The 19461-nt window shown below is 38.0% G+C and overlaps 1 protein-coding gene across 2 annotated transcripts in view; it reads left to right on the top strand.

The window, feature by feature from the left end:
* Window positions 1-19161, top strand: part of MAN1A1 (mannosidase alpha class 1A member 1) — a 149393-nt gene extending 130232 nt beyond the window's left edge. For both annotated transcript variants that reach the window (XM_065056759.1, XM_021294461.2), the window contains exons 9-12: window positions 6505-6724; window positions 7821-7993; window positions 14196-14311; window positions 15591-19161. In XM_065056759.1, the coding sequence (XP_064912831.1) occupies window positions 6505-6724; window positions 7821-7993; window positions 14196-14311; window positions 15591-15717 (636 nt within the window). In that variant the 3' untranslated portion in view covers window positions 15718-19161. The remainder of the gene's footprint in view (window positions 1-6504; window positions 6725-7820; window positions 7994-14195; window positions 14312-15590) is intronic.
* Window positions 19162-19461: the final 300 nt, after the last annotated feature.

The following is a 19461-nucleotide window of genomic DNA, read 5'->3' as shown; positions in this document are numbered from 1 at the left end:
AAAACAGGCAATTGACTTAAAAACTCACAGCATGCAAAACCACAGTAATCCTGGACCTGCCTGCTGTGTGCTGCTTCGAAGCAATAAAATGTATTGCTACAAGCTGTAAATACTAAAATAAATAAGTAAGCAATTGACGTGATACATTTGAATTATTGGAGGTATCACGTGGTAGAATTCTCTTTCATACTCAGTGTTGCTTCAAATTGTCAAAATACTGTTTATGAAAACGATTCTTTGGGGAAGAAAAATATATTAAAAGTTTGGACTGAGATAATTTATAGTGTTTTGTTGTAAAGAAGCCTGCAGAGTTGTAATTATCCTTAAAACAAACATTATAAACCCTGGAAATTTAGAATTAGGATCGCATTTTTGAAGTTTCAGATTTATGAAGGTATGGAAATATGTAACTATGACAGTTTTATCTCCGGCTACGGAGACATCTTGAGGTAGGAAATGAAACACCTGTTTTTTGTTGTTAAAAGAGAAGTAGTCATTGAAATTGGTCAATCATAATTAAAGAGGTATTGTAAAAGGAGCGGTAAAATGGCTAAGTGTTAGAGGAAGCAGAACTGCAGTTGTACCTTGCATTTTGAGGTTTGTAATTCATTATCCCTGCTCCTTTAGCAGAGTTAACTTTTGTGACACATGTTTATTTTGAGCTGAGCAACTTTGAGGTGTGGAACATTTTTCCTGAGAAGCCTCCATCTGTGCTCTCTAGGCATCTCTGTTAATATTTTTATTACCTGTCAGCAAAATCCACCAAGAGAATACCTTCTACTAAAAATAAGCTTGTTGATCAGGTTTTTTGATTCATTTGGACAGTGAGATGACTCCAGGTCTGCATCCTCTGTGTTTCTCTATAAGCAATCCAGTTCAACGTCCTAAACCACTCAAAGGAGAAATGAAGGTCTTCCCAATCACAAAACCGAGTTGGGGACTGAGGCAGGAGGGTGGTGACAACGGTGTTTAAGCTGTGTGAAAAGCTTCAAGGAGTGAAGAAACGAATGGAGGAAAATGGGTATTTATTAGAAAGGTCCAGTTCTGCTTAATTTTGCAAGTGTAAGGACTGGCAGTACAATGTAAAGGTTAAAGAACAGGCTGATAAGCATAGAATGTGAAACATCGGCTTAAGAAAGGGAGGAGGAGGGGGAGGCAGTCAGGTTGGGAACAGATGAAGAGTTCCTCTTTGGTACTGTCAGTCACAGAGATTACACGCATGTGCGGTGTGCAGTCCTGTAACCTAAACAGTTCCTAATGTCTCATTCACTGCAGTTCTTCCAGTGTGACAGACAGGCAAGGGCGTCATTTCAACATGCAAAACTCATGAGAAGGATGCCAGGAGTAATAATACAAGGTGCATTTGAGTCACAATTCAAACTGTAAAAGGGACTGTTAGTGCTGCTTATTGAGTGCTCAAGCATTTTTACAGTTGTTGTATAGATGGAATAATTTCCCACAAGATGGAAAAAAGGTGATTTAGCTAAAGGCTTTATTACAGTGAGGACTGTAAGCAGAGCCTTACATAAAAGATCTTGCAGGTACAGTGCATACCATATGCCATATCAGCTTTACATGTATTAAATTTGTTTCTTTAAATATCTGGCAAATGTTGATTATTTTCCTCTAGTTTCCCTTCTTCCCTCTCCTTTTTTGTCCACTACAGTCTAAAGTCAATTTGTTTGGGTTTTGGGTTGGTTGGCTGGTTTGGTTTTTGTTTCTCTTTTTTGTCGTTTCCAGGTAGCATCTGCTATTGCTCCCTTTGGGAACATGCATTTGCAGCCACTTCATCTTTGCAACCTTTTATGTCTTTCTGCTTTGCCTTGATGGAAAGAAAGAAATTACTATTTAGGTTGCAGAAATACAAGCTGGAAAACACTAACATGAAATTTTTATTTCCTTAAGAGAAAAACTGTACCAGGTCCAAACAATTATCCATCAATAGTACATTTTCAGCTAATCAAAGACCACATTCCTCTTCTAGCTTTTTTGATAATTTGCAGATACTGTATATTGGTTTATGTTGAGAATATTCATTACAGTAAGATGAAATAAGAATCTCTGTAGTGATAAATATGACACCACCTGATCTGCAAGCAGTGCAGGAAGGAATTATTTGTCGATGGAGACCAAGTTGTAATAGAGCTGCAATTCAAATAAACATATCCCTTTTTAAAGCGTGGAGATAATTACATCAAAATAAAAGTAAATTCAGTCTAAGTATGAAATTCATAATTAATTCCACCAAACAGAGCTTTTCACTTGGGTGGATCTTTGTCACCGTACTACCTATTTTCCTTGTCTAATAACTGCTTTTAGTAACCTGATTTCCCTGCCAGAACTGTACCCACAGCATTGCAGATAAAATATTAGCATTTCCCTATGGGATTGTAACTCTGCCTTACCATCCTAACGCTTAAGTTCGGAGACCATTATTATACCTTCATTTAAACTGATGACATTTCTTCCTCATCCTGGTACTTCCTCAACTTTGCATTCAAGTGGGTTTTTTTTACGTTTAAAACGTTTGTCCATGTTTTCCAGCTAGTGATTTAGTCCTACTCTGGACCTCGAGCTTATTTAAAAATGCAATGTCTTTCAGAAAGTTCAGTCCAGCCTGATTGCACTTAGAGCCCTCGTGAAACTCCCTGAAAAACATTTTGATGTGCTGCTCGCAGAAGTACATACCATTATATTATTTCAAAAAAAAGCTAATAGCAGTTTTGCGAATTTCCATTAGATGGGTGATAGATGGCACTTTGGCATTTTGGGTATAAATTCAGAATGGATAATTGAACGAGTACTGATTTTTTGTTATTGTTTACTTTGAAAATATTTTATTGTACTAATGCATTATATTACAATTATACATTCCAGAATTAGTGCTTTAACAACGTTTGGAAATAAATTCTGAAATTAAACTATAGCTTTGTTGGACTTGTGGGGAAAAGGAAGGTTTTACCACATCTTAATGCTGCAAATATTGTTATCGAAACGGGAGTTCAAAATTTCAGTGAATACATTGATCAGTAGTTAATATTGGGGAGTTTCTTTTAGGTGTTCTGTTCATGCAGGTTTTACATTTTTTAAGATCAAAACCATTTCCATCTCTGAGGCTTCTAAATATGCTGATATTTTGTAACTTTTTTTTTTTTTTAATGTGGAGTTCCTGAAACAAGTGGAACACACCTAACAAATTCATTATCATCTGACACTTGGATGCAATGCTGGAGCTATTCCAAACTGCACGCAACTTTGATGTTACAAATTCGTTATCAAGGCTTTGGAGAACGTTGTTTCAGGGCAAGCTGCTGGTCCCTCTAGTCTCAGTCAGAAGGTGGATGAATAGTGATGAGAGAAGTGGAACCTATTCCTGACCAAAACAGTTTGCGTAGCTCAGGCTGAAAATGGCCTGTGAAGAAACTTCTCAGATTTAGTTGAAGCTTTTGGCAGCTCAAAGGTCCCTGGCAGCGGTTTTGTGAGCTCTGCCGTTGCACCACACGGAGCCACAAAGAGAGCTACCAGCCCTCTGGGAATCACGGAATCATCGAATAGTTTGGGTTGGAAGGGACCTGCAGGGGTCATCTAGTCCAACCCCACCTTTCAGGCTTTACAAAAGCTGCTCGGTTGGGGCCAGTTTGCTTCAATCATGTAACTTCTACAAACGACTACTTCATAAGCATCTAATTTCAAATGAAGTTTAGGCTTTACCAAGTTACAGGATTTGTTTTCCTGTCCTCTGGAATAAGAGTTTGTTGAGTGCTGATGGGCTTGCAAGTGCAGCACACTTGAGCTTATGGCTTCTGCAGGTTATTTGTGCATATTGAAGCTTATTTGGGTTTCATGTCTAGGTAGAAATGATTAGTTATGTAGCATACCATTAATAAAGGTATATACATTGGTATAGGTGTTATCTAGCCCTTGGGGACCCATGATTGAACAAGGTATGACAAGGCAATTTGAGAGTCTGTCATATATCAAATAATTACCTAATAAAAACAGCTTTAAATAAGACACATAATAAACTTTTAATAGTCATATGTACTAGTTTTTAATAGGACCCATTTATAAAACCAAGATGATTTGCATTACTAAACATGAATAATTAGTTTGGAAAGACATTTTTATTTTGCGACATTCTTAGCATCAACTAACATCATCTTTTTCGTTTCTTAATACCAGTTTGTTAGAATAATTTTTAAATTTCCCAAGTGGAAGTCATCTTTTTTCAGCCTGAACTTTAATCTTGAAGCAAAAGAGCAGGAAAAAGCTCTGAAAGACTAATTGATATCACAAAATCCATTTACATACTACAAGAATTATCTCTGGTCTAGTTACTATAGTTCTGAAGGTGCATGGTCACTGTTATTTCTGTCAGGTACTGTAATACTCGTTACATCTTTCATTCTTTACTGACAAAAAATGGAGTATAGGTAAATGTAGTCATCAATCTCTTTTTAAATTTGTTTCTTTTTTAAATAAGTTCTGGCTCAACGGCTAAGTGACCAGTAGAGTTGTCAACAATTACCAGAATTGATGATTTGCTGAGATGGAGATACCATGCTGAAAGGTTTAATGAAATGTAATTAGATGAAAAGTTGTTCGTTTCTGAACTTGGTTCTAGGTAACTTCTTTTTAAGAATGCCTAAGTAGTTTGAAAGCTATTTCCCACAAAACTCCTGTGTGTTTTCCACCATAAGGCATCCTATTACAAAATATAAACCGTTTGATAAAAATGCAAGCAGCATTCCAAAAGCTTCTGGAAGTTTTCCAGTTATTTCTATCTTCTCATAAATTTTGCCTGTTTATGCATTAATACATTTTGTAGCAGGTTCTTTGAACCCTGTTCTGTCAGTTCCTCAATTATAAATTCAAATATTCTATACCCAAATGAGCACAAAATACATGTTTTTAAAAAACATTTTTTAAAAAAAAAAAGTACCACTAGTAGTTTCCCAAGCTGACAGAAAAGCTTCTTTAGATGCAGTTGGAATACACAGCCACCAATTAGCTCGACACCTCCTCAGCCTCTGTAGTTCTTTCATCTTCCACAGCGGGGCCTGTGGTTTGGATGCTTAAGGAAACTGTTTTCCCACCTTTACCCTTTCATATTTAATTCCTCTTTTTATAGGTTAAATTATGCAGGATTTGTTTAAAGTAAGGAATCTTCAATATTTTTTTGCTGCTTTAAAATGTAGATAGGCTTTTCAGTTGGTGCCTCGTGCTAAAAACTTATGATCAAGGAGGAAACAAAGAGATGGAGGAGTTTTTCAAGCCAATAATGGGTCTGGAGGTGGGCAGAAAACATCCTTACTAAGTGCTTTGCACTAATATTAGCAGAAAACAAAGTGTGGTTTTCACTGTGACATTCTTGGCACAAAAAAACCCTACTTAGTAAGTAAAACTTATACAATTATTCTGCTGACGCTTCTAGTTTAGGGAAGATTTTCATACTTATAAAAACAACCTTTATAGATGTTTAAATGAGAATAACTAACTACAATCAATACCTTCTCTTTATAACACTTATTTTTTTTTTAATTCTGGCTTTTTTGTTAACAGTTCTCTGTACTGATATTTTATTCATGTTTTTTCTCTTGTATAATGCATGTCGAGTACTGTTTCTGGATCTTAGGATTTCAATAGAATAAACCAGAGTACTGCTAGATAACTGAATGTATGATAGCACTGTTTGTCTCCTCTCCATTATCCTGTAAAGAACAATAGCTTGCTTTCTGTGTGGCCTTCCAATTAATGCGCTCTTCTGCATCTCCTCTATTGTTTTAATTCTGTTCTTCTCATAAGGGAAGGTTGTTTTCCTGGGTTTCATAATCAGTGGTTGTTTTCCTGGATTTTTTTAATCAGTGACCATACATTGCTAATGGCACCAACTCCTAATTCTCTCCAGGAGATTTGTATGGTTTTATTCTTGCTTAATTTTTTTTTTCCAGACTCTATTCTTGATTGATAACTACAGAAGAATTCAGTCCAGGAAGGAAAACTCACTGGGCTTTGGGAATGCCATGTAGACACAGAGGCCTAACATCATTCAGTGCACTCACTGAGTGAGGGGTTTTGAATGCAAGTTATGTCTCCATATGATTGACATGAAATTCTATCAATAACCACATCCTTTAAGTCAGAATTACAATGGGAAGTATGGAAACTGAAGTGGTGGCTAATCACCATTAAAAGTGAAATTACTGAAATTGCTCAAAGTCCAAAGGGAAGGAAATAAAGAATTTAAAATGGAACTGTATTTTTTTAGCTCTTACCAATATTTTTATAGAACGTACTGCATAAATTGCTCAAAGTTGTAGCAAAATTAATCATTGCTACTGATGCCCGCTAATCTCGTTGGTTTGGCTGTGCTTGGCTCATACTATCCGTTTTACTTTATAAGCAAAGGCAACATGGAGAAAAAACAACCAACAAACGACACATCTTTGTCCTTCGTACTTCACCAAATGGTACCACAGGGTTTGAAATCGTGTACTTTTGCAGGCCATAGAGACCCACCTCATTCGCAAATCAAGCGGGGGGCTGATGTACATCGCTGAGTGGAAGGGCGGGCTGCTTGAACACAAGATGGGACATCTCACCTGTTTTGCTGGAGGCATGTTTGCTCTCGGGGCAGACGGAGCACCGAACGACAAGACGGGCCACCACATCGAGCTGGGCGCTGAGATTGCCAGGACTTGCCACGAGTCCTACGATCGTACGAGTAAGTACTATATTGCAGCGTTTACTTTGACAGTTTGACTTTGTGAAGGCAACCGTCGGTATTTTTGTTGTAATGCTGAATGAAAGTTGTCTGATGGTGGGGACTCTTCATCCTCTCTGAGCACACGCTGCTTTGCTCTAAGAGTGACTTTAAGAATGGCTGCTCTGTTTTGTGAATAATTTCTGTGCAGCTGAATCATATCTACTCGCTCTAGTAATTAACATGACAGCTTTTTTTTTTCACTTTGCCAGTTTCTTTATAGGCGAATACAAATATGAGAGGGATCCTGTTCATTTATGCATCAATATAGCTATGAATCATGTTTTATGCACAAGAAATTATTTTATTCTCAGTTACGTTGGTAAAATGCTGCAAAGAATAGAATTGCACAAAGAAAGTGGATTTCTGTGCAGGAAATTTCTTTGGATTCTTTCATCTTCTCATAAAAATAATCCTGGCAGCATTTCGTGTCCCAGAGTGTATTTTCCAGTTTGATATAGAAAAGTAAACATCCTTGTCTTTTAAGCAGTATTTCACATGTTGCTAGTTATATGAACTCTTCCAGAATGCAAATGTTAGCATCACTGTGCAAACTGGAGCTGCTGTTTAAGGTGTTGATGAACAACAATGACAGGACAAGGGATAATGGGATCAAGCTGGAACACAAGAGGTTCCGCTTAAATTTGAGAAGGAACTTCTTCTCAGTGAGGGTGACAGAGCACTGGAACAGGCTGCCCAGGGAGGTTGTGGAGTCTCCTTCTCTGGAGACATTCAAAACCCACCTGGACATGTTCCTGTGCGACCTCACCCAGGCGTTCCTGCTCCAGCAGGGGGATTGGACTAGATGATCTTTTGAGGTCCCTTCCAATCCCAAACATACTGTGATACTGTGATACTGTATGTGATACAACAGCTCTCTCCCACTCCGAATTATTTACAAAATATCACAAACAGTGGGTGCTGCAGTATCATTCGGAAACTATATACCTTTTGGGTAACCTGGCCGTGTGCTGAAAGGATAGTTCATTTGGTAGGTTACGTAACTTGAAACCTTTTTTAATGCATTTATTTGAGCACGTGTTTTTCTATTGGCTAGGCATGAAACTGGGACCAGAAGCCTTCAGATTTGATGGTGGTGTTGAGGCTATCGCTACAAGACAAAATGAAAAATACTACATCCTACGACCAGAAGTCATAGAGACCTACATGTACATGTGGCGGCTCACTCATGACCCGAAGTACAGGCAGTGGGGATGGGAAGCTGTAGAGGTAATGATGTTCTGCTGGACTTTTTTCCTATTAAATCCTAATGTCTTGTTAAGTGAACTATTACTGAATGTTACCCAGATATGTTTTAGCAGTTGGAGAGTAAATGTTCATTTTAAATCAGCAATATCAACTAAAATTTACAGAGATTCATTCACTAAATAGATGAACTAAGGTCATTTTGACAAAACCAAATACTGCTGGTATTGTGTATTAGAAAAATACCTTGTGATTTCTCTTAAATACTTCTCAGATCAGGGTCATATTTAGATGTACTGCTCAAGATGTTGAGTATTGATGCATGTGAATGGAAAGTGCAAAAGTGTGTCAAATTTGAGCCCTGGACATGGAAATAAATTTTAGAAAGTGTATTTTCAATAATAATTTCAATAATAATTTCAATAATAATTTCAATAATAATTTTATGAAGGTGATTTTAATTAAGGTGATGAAGGCCAAGATGACGTACTAGATAGTACTGAACATTTGAAAAATGGGTCACTTTCAAAAAGCATAGGTCATCTGGACTGAACTCCATTAATGATAACAGTCTCTTCTAGATTTAAATTTCTGTGTCCCACTGGCCTGTGAGCTTCAACCAGTCATGCTGAACCCAGCTATTTGTGTTGGTCTAGCACAAGCCTTCTAAGAGGGCAGCTAGTCTCTGCTGCGAAAATTGGCTTGTCAAATCCATTGTTTCCCTTATTTCATGGTTAATCACTCTTACTGTTAGCAATGGGAGCCTTTGGATGTAGCATGTCTCATCCTCCAGGTGTGGATCCTTATTACACCTCTAGAGTTCACTTATTTTCTCCTCACAGTCATGTTGTCCTTGCTAGATTGTGTGCCTTTCACTCTTACTTTGGAATTTCTAAGCAAACTGAGATCTTACAGGAGGTACAGGAAGCGGAAGAGCATTATTTTTGCAGCTCTGTATATTTAAGAAAAATGAAACAAAACAAAATACACCTCTCTTCTGCAGAGTTCTTGCTTTCCAGGATTTCAAAAACATCCTGTTGTTCAGTTTGCCCAACACCTCTTGTTTGTAGCAGTTATAACGTTCTTGGATGGGCCTACACCACTAGTTGTAGAAGTTTGCTCTGTACTAAGGGAAGAACATGGAGACTTGTGTCATGCAAGTTCTCATCCCTGAGGGACCCTACTATAGAGCTGTAGCTGGGCTATGACTTTGTGTACCTGGCTGTGACATGACATCTGCACGTTACCTGGCTCCCTCAATAGCAACCAAGATCCGTAATTGTATTCAATATTCACTGTGTGAGATACTGAATGTTTCTCAAGTGTTGCACAAATGTTGTTGAGTGTTGTGAAAAAAAGAGCGTTTCATGTTTAGTTATTAGATATTCTTGAAGAATGAAATTTATGGTAAAATCTGCTTTCCATAAAAGAATAGCTGCTGGCATTAACTATACTTTTACTCTTTAACTCCTCCTTGTTTGAATATTCACAGCAATTCCATATCTGCAGTCAACGCTGTATTCAGCTAGACAGACTGTAGTTATTTAGGACATTTTATTTGCTTCCCTCAGGTGTTGGCTCTATCAGCCTTGAAACAATATGCTCTGAGTTCATGATTCCAAAGCAGTTTTTTTTTTTTAAACCCTCTAATTTAGAGTGCTCTTCTCTTACTTTCTTCTTCACTAACTGCACCCATAGGCACACGTTTTACTACTGGAATCTTCCCAGGCAGATTATAGTTGGAATATTTACAATAGCTGTTTATGGAAGTCATCCCACCAGGCCGCAGCAATGCCAAGTGTTCCTTCTTCAGGAGATGTTTTTCCTGACTCATTGTTGCTGCCCACAATGATAACATTGTTACAAACAATTGAAATGTTTTGCTTATTATTATTATTATTATTCTTTACCCTGTTGGTTCAGTTTGCTTGTGTTTATTTCAAGTTTGTACACTTGTTTACCCTCTTAGCGCTCCCCACGTGTTCCTTGTTCATCATTCCTGTGGTTACCCTCATCTGGCTCTAACACAGTGGATTAGAGCCCATGTGTGGGAGATGCACAGCTGGGAGATGCACAGCTGGGAGATGCACAGCTGGTCCCATTCTGTACAGGCCCATTTTCCATTGTCCTAATGTGTACTTGTGTGTTGCACCAAAAAAAATCTTACAGCTTCGCAGAAGTTATACATTCAGTTGCAGGTTTAAAATCTTTTTTTTTTTTCTCTGATGTTTATAGCCTGTACAGCTCCACCTCGTACTGCTATCTTTTGTTCCAGCATGTGGCATAACTTACCACAACTGCTTCATAAATCCTGCTCCCTCTTGCTCCATAGAGCAGGCCCCTCCACCCTCGAGTCCTGGGAGAGGTCCCTGACCACTGAATCACAGAATCACAGAATGTTAGGGATTGAAAGGGACCTCAAAAGATCATCTAGTCCAATCCCCCTGCTGGAGCAGGAACACCCAGATGAGGTTACACAGGAAGGCGTCCAGGCGGGTTTTCAATGTCTCCAGAGAAGGAGACTCCACAACCTCCCTGGGCAGCCTGTTCCAGTGTTCTGTCACCCTCACTGAGAAGAAGTTCCTTCTCAAATTTAAGTGTAACCTCTTGTGTTCCAGTTTGAACCCATTGCCCCTTGTCCTATCATTGTTTGCCACTGAGAAGAGCCTGGCTCCATCCTCGTGACACTCACCCTTTATATATTTGTAAACATTAATGAGGTCACCCCTCCGTCTCCTCCAAGCTAAAGAGCCCCAGCTCCCTCAGCCTTTCCTCATAAGGCAGATGCTCCACTCCCTTAATCATCTTTGTTGCCCTACGCTGGACCCTCTCTAGCAGTTCCCTGTCCTTCTTGAACTGAGGGGCCCAAAACTGGACACAATATTCCAGATGGGGTCTCACCAGAGCAGAGGGGAAGGAGGACCTCTCTCAATCTACTAACCACCCCCCTTCTAATACGCCCCAGGATGCCATTGGCCTTCCTGGCCACAAGGGCACAGTGCTGGCTCATGGTCATCCTGTTGTCCACCAGGACCCCCAGGTCCCTTTCCCCTGCGCTGCTCTCTAATAGGTCATTCCCCAACTTATACTGGAACCTGGGGTTGTTCCTGCCCAGATGCAGGACTCTACACTGACTGCAGTTGCTTTAATTACCAACACCTGTTGCATAAAGAGGAAGCTGAGACTGAAACAAGAAAAAAGGGGCAACAGCAGACCGTTTGGTGTTGCCCAAAACCACTTGTTCTTATGGTGTTTCATGTCCATTTTCAACTCCGAACACTGGCACTCAGAACCTGTTATGTTTGTTTCCCCATGCCTGTGTAGTAGAAAAGCAGGCTGCTCTACAGGACATGACTTCTGAACTCTCAAACAAGTCTATTAATTCATTCTTCAGCTTTCACAAACTAAAACCATGCTCTAGCCTCTCCATTTTTTCTTTGGACACTTGCTTTGCTGCTTTAATTCTGAGTCTAAGATCATTCTCTATGTACTTCAGCAGCTGGAGAAAATAGAGTTATATCAGAAAGGTTTTATGAGCTTAGCTCTTGAAAGTCTCCCTTTCTGCATTATAAATGCAGCACATATTTTGTATTCACAGCACTTCTTTTGTTTTTTTCCCCTTTATGATACTCTCAGACAGTTTTCTGCTTGATGTTTTCCATCACTCTAGCACAACTGATCTTAGCCACCCTCACATTCCGAGAACTACTCATTAAAATGTGTTTGATTGTTTCTTCCCACCCACCACTACCCCACTGTCAATGTGAACATCGCTGTGCTCTGCAACTGCAGGTACACGCACAAAAGGCCATTACTGCCAGTTAAAGGAGGGTGACAACCAAGAGCCTTTTTATCGTACTAATGCCGCATGTGAACGTCCTGTTCCTTTAGTTACGTGGAAAGTAGCTTTGAGGGGTAACATACTTCACGTTTGCATCAAGCAGATACCACCAGATGGCTGACAAGGGGCAAGTTAACCTCTTAGTTTCCAGCACAGTAGCATGTTTGGGTGCCTGTACAGCACCACCCCACAATGCACTCCTAAAGAAGGCTCTAACCACAGGTTAAGAGCACATAAACCCCAAATGCAATTTGCTTTTATTTTATGTCACCCTGTTTAGAATGCAGATGTTTCCTTGAATAATAGCCTTATCCTTCAAGTTCTCCTTCTGCTCTGCCTTGGAAAACATAATCTTGTGTTTGACATTGAAAATCCAGACACAGATTCAGCATTTTGAATTCACTGCAGGTTGAAGTAGACGAGAGGGAAGGAATACCAGCCAGGGGAAATTACTTGTTTAAACTTAAGTATATTTGTCACTTAGTAAAAATGTCCAAGAAAATTAAAGAACCTAAAGACACATAAGAAAAGACAAATAGGCCTGTTACATTTTAAAGGAACTCTCCTGGAGAAAAATCCCTTTTAAATATACAATGGGCAGCTTACTCTCCAGTGAAAACTATGGAGAGCCTGACATGCAAGCTAAATTTATGCAGATAGCTACAGGGAGTCCAGCAAAAACAAGGACATTTAGGATATCTACTCACAGCAAAACACAGATCTTGAACAGCCTTTAGAGCAGGTGGAGGTGATGGATACCTCAGTAATTATTAGTGACTTTCAGTCCCATCTCTCATCAGAAAATGCTTATTCTGCCTGGTTGCTTTTTTTTAGACATATCTTCTGCCTTTTCCTACTTTTTTGCCATATGTGGTTTGAAATGCAGCATCTTTCCCTGAATAAAAACTACACATCCTGTAATCACTTCAGTGATATTTGTAATAACTTCAGAAATGGAGGAACTAGTTGGCTTCTATCTCTCTTTCAGGGCTTTGATAAAGCCTCAGTTATTTCTGCCTATTTTCTCCAATACCTGTCTCCACAGCAAGCACCATGTTTCAGAGTGGGGTGGTCCTGAGTAACTGTAGTAATCCATCATGCTTACCATCATTTTCACTGTGAGAAGTAATTTAGGGCTAAAGAGTGTTTTCTGGATTTATTTTTGGATAATGAGTTGTTTTAAATATAATCATCTTAGTTTCTCTTCACTACTTTGTTATACTGCATGATAGCAGAGAATTATCATAAAACAGAATAAGAAAAACAAAGATGCTAAGAATACTTTTGACCTTGTTAAATAGGTCAATTGTAAAGAAAAAAGATGGATTAATTTTTTTTAAACAAAGTAGTGATAAGAGAACTAATATTCAAGTAAAATGTTGTATAGCCATGCATTTAAAGAAATTATGGCTCATATGTATAGGTAGTACCACCTTTCTAATTCAAATGCCTGCCTAAAATAAAGCAGGAAAGTTTATTAAATAGAATAACTTTATATACCTTCTACACTTCCAACATCTGGTACATGGTTTTTTGCCCTTCCATATACACCCTTCATCTGATCTTATAGAACATTGCTGTGGGCAGAAAAGAAATTATATTTTTAGGTGTAAAATAGGAATCAATCATCTGTTTTACACCTTTTAACTGAATACACAGTTTGGAAACTAGTTAGAGAAAAACATATTTTTATTCGTAAAACATGTTGCATTAAGTCCAGCCACACACTGGCTTTCTGTCTACTCCTGTGTATCAGACAAAGCTTTTTCAGAAAGGTATCAAAGAAAAATAGCACCTACTGCAGAAAAGAAATGCAGTCACAGCCCAATATTGGAGTTGTCCTACTGGAAAATAAAATAATTGCAAAGAGAAACCAAACAACTTATACAGAAAATGGGGAGTAGCCTTTCATTTTTCAAAGCTACTTCCAGGAGGTAAGGAAAAGACTGGTCCTTATTATGGCATTCAGTTCTATCACAATAATTCTTAAGCACTAAATATGCCCAAGAAAGGTGCATGTGACACAGTCTGATGGGTGACTGACAAGCCTTTGCGAGAGAGGTAATTGTTATTCTTACTGAAAAGAGGAAAAAGAAAATAAAGTGTATTTATATCTATATATCCATGTATCTTTCCTTCTGAAAACTGGTTTGTGGTCACTTCTTTTATTAATTTATCATTTTGCTTTTCTTCCTAAATGTAAATTAGACACATGTGCCCATGTCTTTTTAAAAAGAGTTTTCTATCTAGAGCTTTATCTGGTTTTCGTCTCTTTATAAAAAAAGTCTGACTTTTTTTTTCGGCTGGTTTTATTGTCAAACACAGAAAAACTGACAGATGATTCATTTTGTTAATCCCACTGTCTTCTTTTTTCCTCCTCTTCAGGCACTGGAAAAACACTGCAGAGTAGATGGTGGCTATTCTGGCATTCGAGATGTTTATAACAATCATGAAAGCCATGATGATGTGCAGCAAAGTTTCTTCCTTTCAGAGACACTCAAGTGAGTTAAGTTGACTTTCATTAGTATGAATTAGTTCTGTGTATCATCTTTACAGATGTATTTATCATTAGCGCCTTTGACATTCACATAACAAAATCTGACTGAAATAGTAGAGGTTTTCTTAGGTGATGGGAAGCCAAATTGCCTTTTTTTTTTTTCCTTTTGTATCAATGAACTAAATTCTACAATTTCTGGAAATTAAGTTTACTTCTGATGAAGGTACCTGATAGTCTTTGTTGAGAAATTGCATCTCCTGGCACTGATAGCATTTAATTATATATGCCCACACTAGTGAAACAACTTGACTAGACAGAGGACCTATCAGGCTTGAATTGCACACTTCTCATTTTAAAACTAAAAAGAGAAAAAGAAGTCAACTTGTGTGATAAGCTTGCATAGCCTGTTAAGAGGAAAAACAAAAGCTTTAATTATCTGTCACCATTTCCTAAGTTTTTAATGGAATAAGGGAAGTTTTGCCTCAGTCTCTTCACTTTTTTTTTGTGCTGTGCAAGAAAAAGTTGCGAAGGCCAGAAAGGAGCCATGCCACTTCAACAGGAAGTGTAATACTCAAGTATTTAAATTGGCCTATCAGAATTAGACCAAGAAAAGCCTTGAGGGAAGGATGTTAATTGAGGAAAAATAACATTTCATTTGCTAAGCAGACTTTCATCCCTAAGCAGACTTCAGTAATCATGCTACTGTAGCTACCACCTTGTATCATGTCAATAAATAAAATGGAATTGTTTATTGGTTACTGCTGGGTTTCATAGACTTTGTCTTAGTAAATGGCTGCCCAAGCTACTGATCTAGCGCTAGTTTTCTTCTATAAAAATCCTATGCCAGAGGTTGTCAGAAGTAAGACAGAATTGGCCTACAACATTTTCATTCCTACACCTTGATTAATGTGGACAGTCAGGAGAAAAAGAAAAAAATACCATGGTTGTATATTATGAAAACAACATGTAATAAAATTCCGGAGGATGAAATGGAAGTGAACTGATATTTGACCTTGATAGCCTAAACTTCTTTGTCCTCTTGTCAGGACAGAGGCATTATTTTGTCGGTCTCCAGTTCCTGTTGGCCATGGCTCCAATCTGAGTTGAGTAGCCCCAAAGTTCTGTGCTAGTCCTTGTGATGCTGGGACTTACTGGTGTTTTGTGGGCACCTGTTTCCAGTGATAGGTTAATCTAGGGAAAGCGGGTATTTATGTTTTCCTGAAGACCACTGTAGTTCCACTTCCCTGATGTGGTCACATTTCCTCGTTTTTTTTTCTTGCCAGGTACTTGTATTTGCTGTTTTCTGAAGATGATCTTCTTCCATTCGAACACTGGGTCTTCAACACAGAGGCTCATCCTCTCCCTGTTCTTCACAAAGACGATGGGAATAACGAAGACGAGCAGAAATAGATGAAAATTAAGTTATACTTTGTTTCATTCCTTATGTTTCGTTCCAGGACTTGGGCACATGATTTGGTTTTAAATTCCTCCGTTAAATTTTTAAATCAAGTGTTTTGCAGTCTGTTTTCTTTAACAGTAGATATTTATTAATGGACCCCAACTGATTATGGTAAAACTTCATTCCTCTTATCCAGCTGAACCACTTCCTAGAAAAGAAGTAGGACATCTCTCCAGGTTTTGTTAGGCTGCGGTATCATCTTGGCCAAAAGAGCAGAGGGTCTGCATGTTACTTGTTTCCTGTTATGCTTTTAATTTGACTGCAAAATTCTTTTCTCCTCTGTGAGGAGATGTCTGCTTTAAGCTGTAATATTTTGCCATGTTGCAAAAAGCCATATTGAATTAAGTATAAAAAGCTTTTTCTTTCTTTTTTTTTTTTGTTTTGTTCTATGTTAATTTGTTTTGTGTGTCATCCAAGACAAATCTTGTGACTGTGACAGCCTCTTCTTATGCGGGTCTATCATTACTTGGTAAAGTATCTGATGTATTTCATTGTCAATGAAGTCTACATAGGAATATTTTCATCTCATGCAGACACGACTCTGAAACTGCAGTATACATTGAAGTTATATTAAACTAGTTTCTATGAATTTAGCACATTAGTTAGCAGACCTTAGTTTTTCAGGTTTTGATTAGAATGTTGTAATAGAGTAAATTGTTTCCTCCCTTTCCTAAGTGGTGGTATTCTAATGTCTTTAGTCAGGCTACTATGGAGTAAAATAAGGTAGTCACTTCTTACTAAGAAAGGGAGTCTTACCTTCTTTATATATTTAGTCCAGTCATTTTCATTTGGTTGGATGGTAAAAAGACAAAACAATACTCAATGGCATTTTCTGGAAGCTGAGAATTATACCAGAGACAATTCATTCGGTTTTCTGGGACTTTCTTAAAAAATTTAGATAGGTTCAGGCATGACACCAGACTTGATAGTTTATTGTCACAAAGCGATTTAATGTATCTACATGAATAAAAATAGATGTTCAGATGCCTTGAAGAGAACTTCCTTGAAAGAGGATAATCATTTAGAGAGGAAATTATTCAGCGGAGAACTAAAAGTTTCTGAAAGCACCGAGTCTTTTCCAAGTGGCAGAAACGCAGTGTGCTTAGAAATATTCCGCAGATTAGAGGCCTGGTTTACTAAGCAGGGTAACAGCTTTGCCAAAAATGTTTTACTTTGTGGCATTGCCAAAGGACGAAAAAAAAAAGAGGCACGATTAGGTCCTGCTTCTACTTAAGTGTAGTTTGGAGTGGTTTACATGATTTTTTAAGTCTACCTATGTTTTCATTTAGCGACAGGATGACTTTCATACATTTTGAGTAGGGTGTAACAGCTGATTTCCCATTGCAAGAATGCACATTATTCACTGATTGGACTGCAGCAAAACAAATACAGTTCTGAACAGTAATCTTCTTTAAAGGTATATAGTAAGATAGAGCACATGTCCAGCACAGCTAATCACAGCTGAGGAAGTACATTTGTTTGTTTAGGCATTGCAGAGAACATTTTTTTCTACTGTGACAGAAGTCTGTGATGTAGGTTCTCTTAGGCAGAAGCCAAGAGCAAAGAGAACAGATCATGTTATTACATAGAGCAGCTGGAGGCTGATCCATAGGCTTGACCCTCTGGAGTCTGTAAAGACAGTGCAGCCTTTGTGCATCCCCTGCAGACACAGAAGAGGGAATGTGCCACATGAGCTGCAACAGACACTTACATAGGGGATGAGGCAAGAGCATCTTCAGTGATGCTGATCCTTCCATCACAGGCCTGGCAGGGTTGTGCATTTGTACACAGAATTTAACAGGGGGACCCTGCTGAGCCTGGGCAACCCTGGGTTAGGAGAAGGGATGCAAATGTGTGTGCATCTGCCTCAGATAAAGCTTTACTGCTTGATTCTATTTATTATTCTTTTCTTTTTAAAAGCATGTAATCCCTCATGTCACAGTAACAGTTTTCTGGAACTGAACGAGCAAGGATGAAGTCTTGGCTCTCCTCAGTTGCAAAACACAACTCCTGCTGCTTTTGATACTCCAGAATTTGTATCTTTGGAGGATTATAACATTCCATTGTATTTCTTTAAAAAACAGTATTTATAAATGGATCTTTTTTCTTTCCAACCCGAGTACCACCCAGAAATGACAGTTGTGGAATTAAATAAAACAAACAAACAACAACCAAAAAAAACCACTCTTCCCTCTTTAACCAAAAAGTAATAAACAATATTTTTGTCTTATTTATCCTTATTGGATCATCTGTTGCTGCCTCCCACATGGTTGTGCATGTGCTGCAATAGGCCTCTTATCAGCTAAATAACTACAACAGCCCAGACAAAAACAGAAGGGTGTTTTGCAAGCCTCTTTTGACAGGGTTTTCTGAACCACAGTACACTTCTCCCATGTGTCTAGTGATCCTGCATTTACTTAACAAGCTGAAGGGAAACAGCAGAGAACCCCTTAGCTCTTCTCCATGTTTCAAAAAGCAGGCTACAAACACAGAATTCTCATATACATCGGGTCCTATCTACTTAAATATAAGCATCAGGACTGTTTCCTTGTAATACAGACATTTAGTATGAATATGTCTTTTTTTTTTTTTTTTTTAAATTCAGGAGTTACAATGATTTGAAAGAGCACAAATTTTATGTGACTGGTATTGGTATTCAGGTTGTATGTACAAACTGCACTATACTGTACTTTTTGTAAACTAATGTAAGTAGACAAGAAGATTGTACAACATGTAGATCTGCCAACTGTAAGAAAAAAAACCTTTTCATAAACTGAGAATATATTGATTTTTCTTCCTTTTTTTTTTTAAATAACCCCAAAACACCAAAGTTAGAGCAATCATTTTCAAACAGTCAGTACTTACCACTACTTGTTAGATTGCTGAGATAACATGCGCTTTATTTCCCGATCACTGAACTGGCTGCATGAATGTGGTCAGTGCTGGTCACTTTGCGTTCCCAATCATTCATAAGAGCAATTGAAATTGCTGGGGGAGGGATGAGATGGGGGGGCATTATCTTTGTATAAACACACTGCCTACATTTTTCCCGTTTCTTTGTAGCTCAATAATGCATTCAAATCTGCATATGTTAAGTCCTAAGAGGTAGATCACTTTAAATAGCACCCACATTGTTTGTGAGGTAAGTATTGCATACGTGTTGGTTGTACACAGATCTTTGCAATGCCCAATGGCTCACTGTTTCTATGGTGATTTCATCATACTTACATTTCTATCATGCATTTCAATTTTTTTTGATTTGTACATTAGTCTTTTCATGTTTATATAAGCTGAAATTATGGAATACATAATAGATCAAGATGCTTAATTTTTAAGAACTTATATTTGTAAAAATTTCTCTATTGTGAATAAAGTCTTTTAATATATCTGTTCAACTTGTTATAATCTTTCTTAAGTGTGTTACAGAAGTAACTACAGGAATCTGCTGCATAGTCTGGTTTGGCTGCTATACTCATGAATTTTTGTTAACAGATTGGTTTGATATGGATTAGTACTCTGTGTACTTGTTAAGATACTATTGTTAATTAATGTTAGTCAGTGTATAGAATTGCTACCACAGAAATAAATTCCTAGACATTTTTGTCCATAAAATTCACCCTACCAGAGGTATTTTGGTAGAAAGTGAGTTTACTAATGAAAAGCGGGAACGTGGGAAGCCAGAGGTGGCAGGCAGT

The sequence above is a fragment of the Columba livia genome, chromosome 3 (genome assembly GCF_036013475.1).
Source record: "Columba livia isolate bColLiv1 breed racing homer chromosome 3, bColLiv1.pat.W.v2, whole genome shotgun sequence".
In the NCBI taxonomy this organism is placed as follows: domain Eukaryota; kingdom Metazoa; phylum Chordata; class Aves; order Columbiformes; family Columbidae; genus Columba; species Columba livia.
Note: the sequence above shows the minus strand (reverse complement) of the source record. Positions and strands in the feature narration are given on the sequence as shown.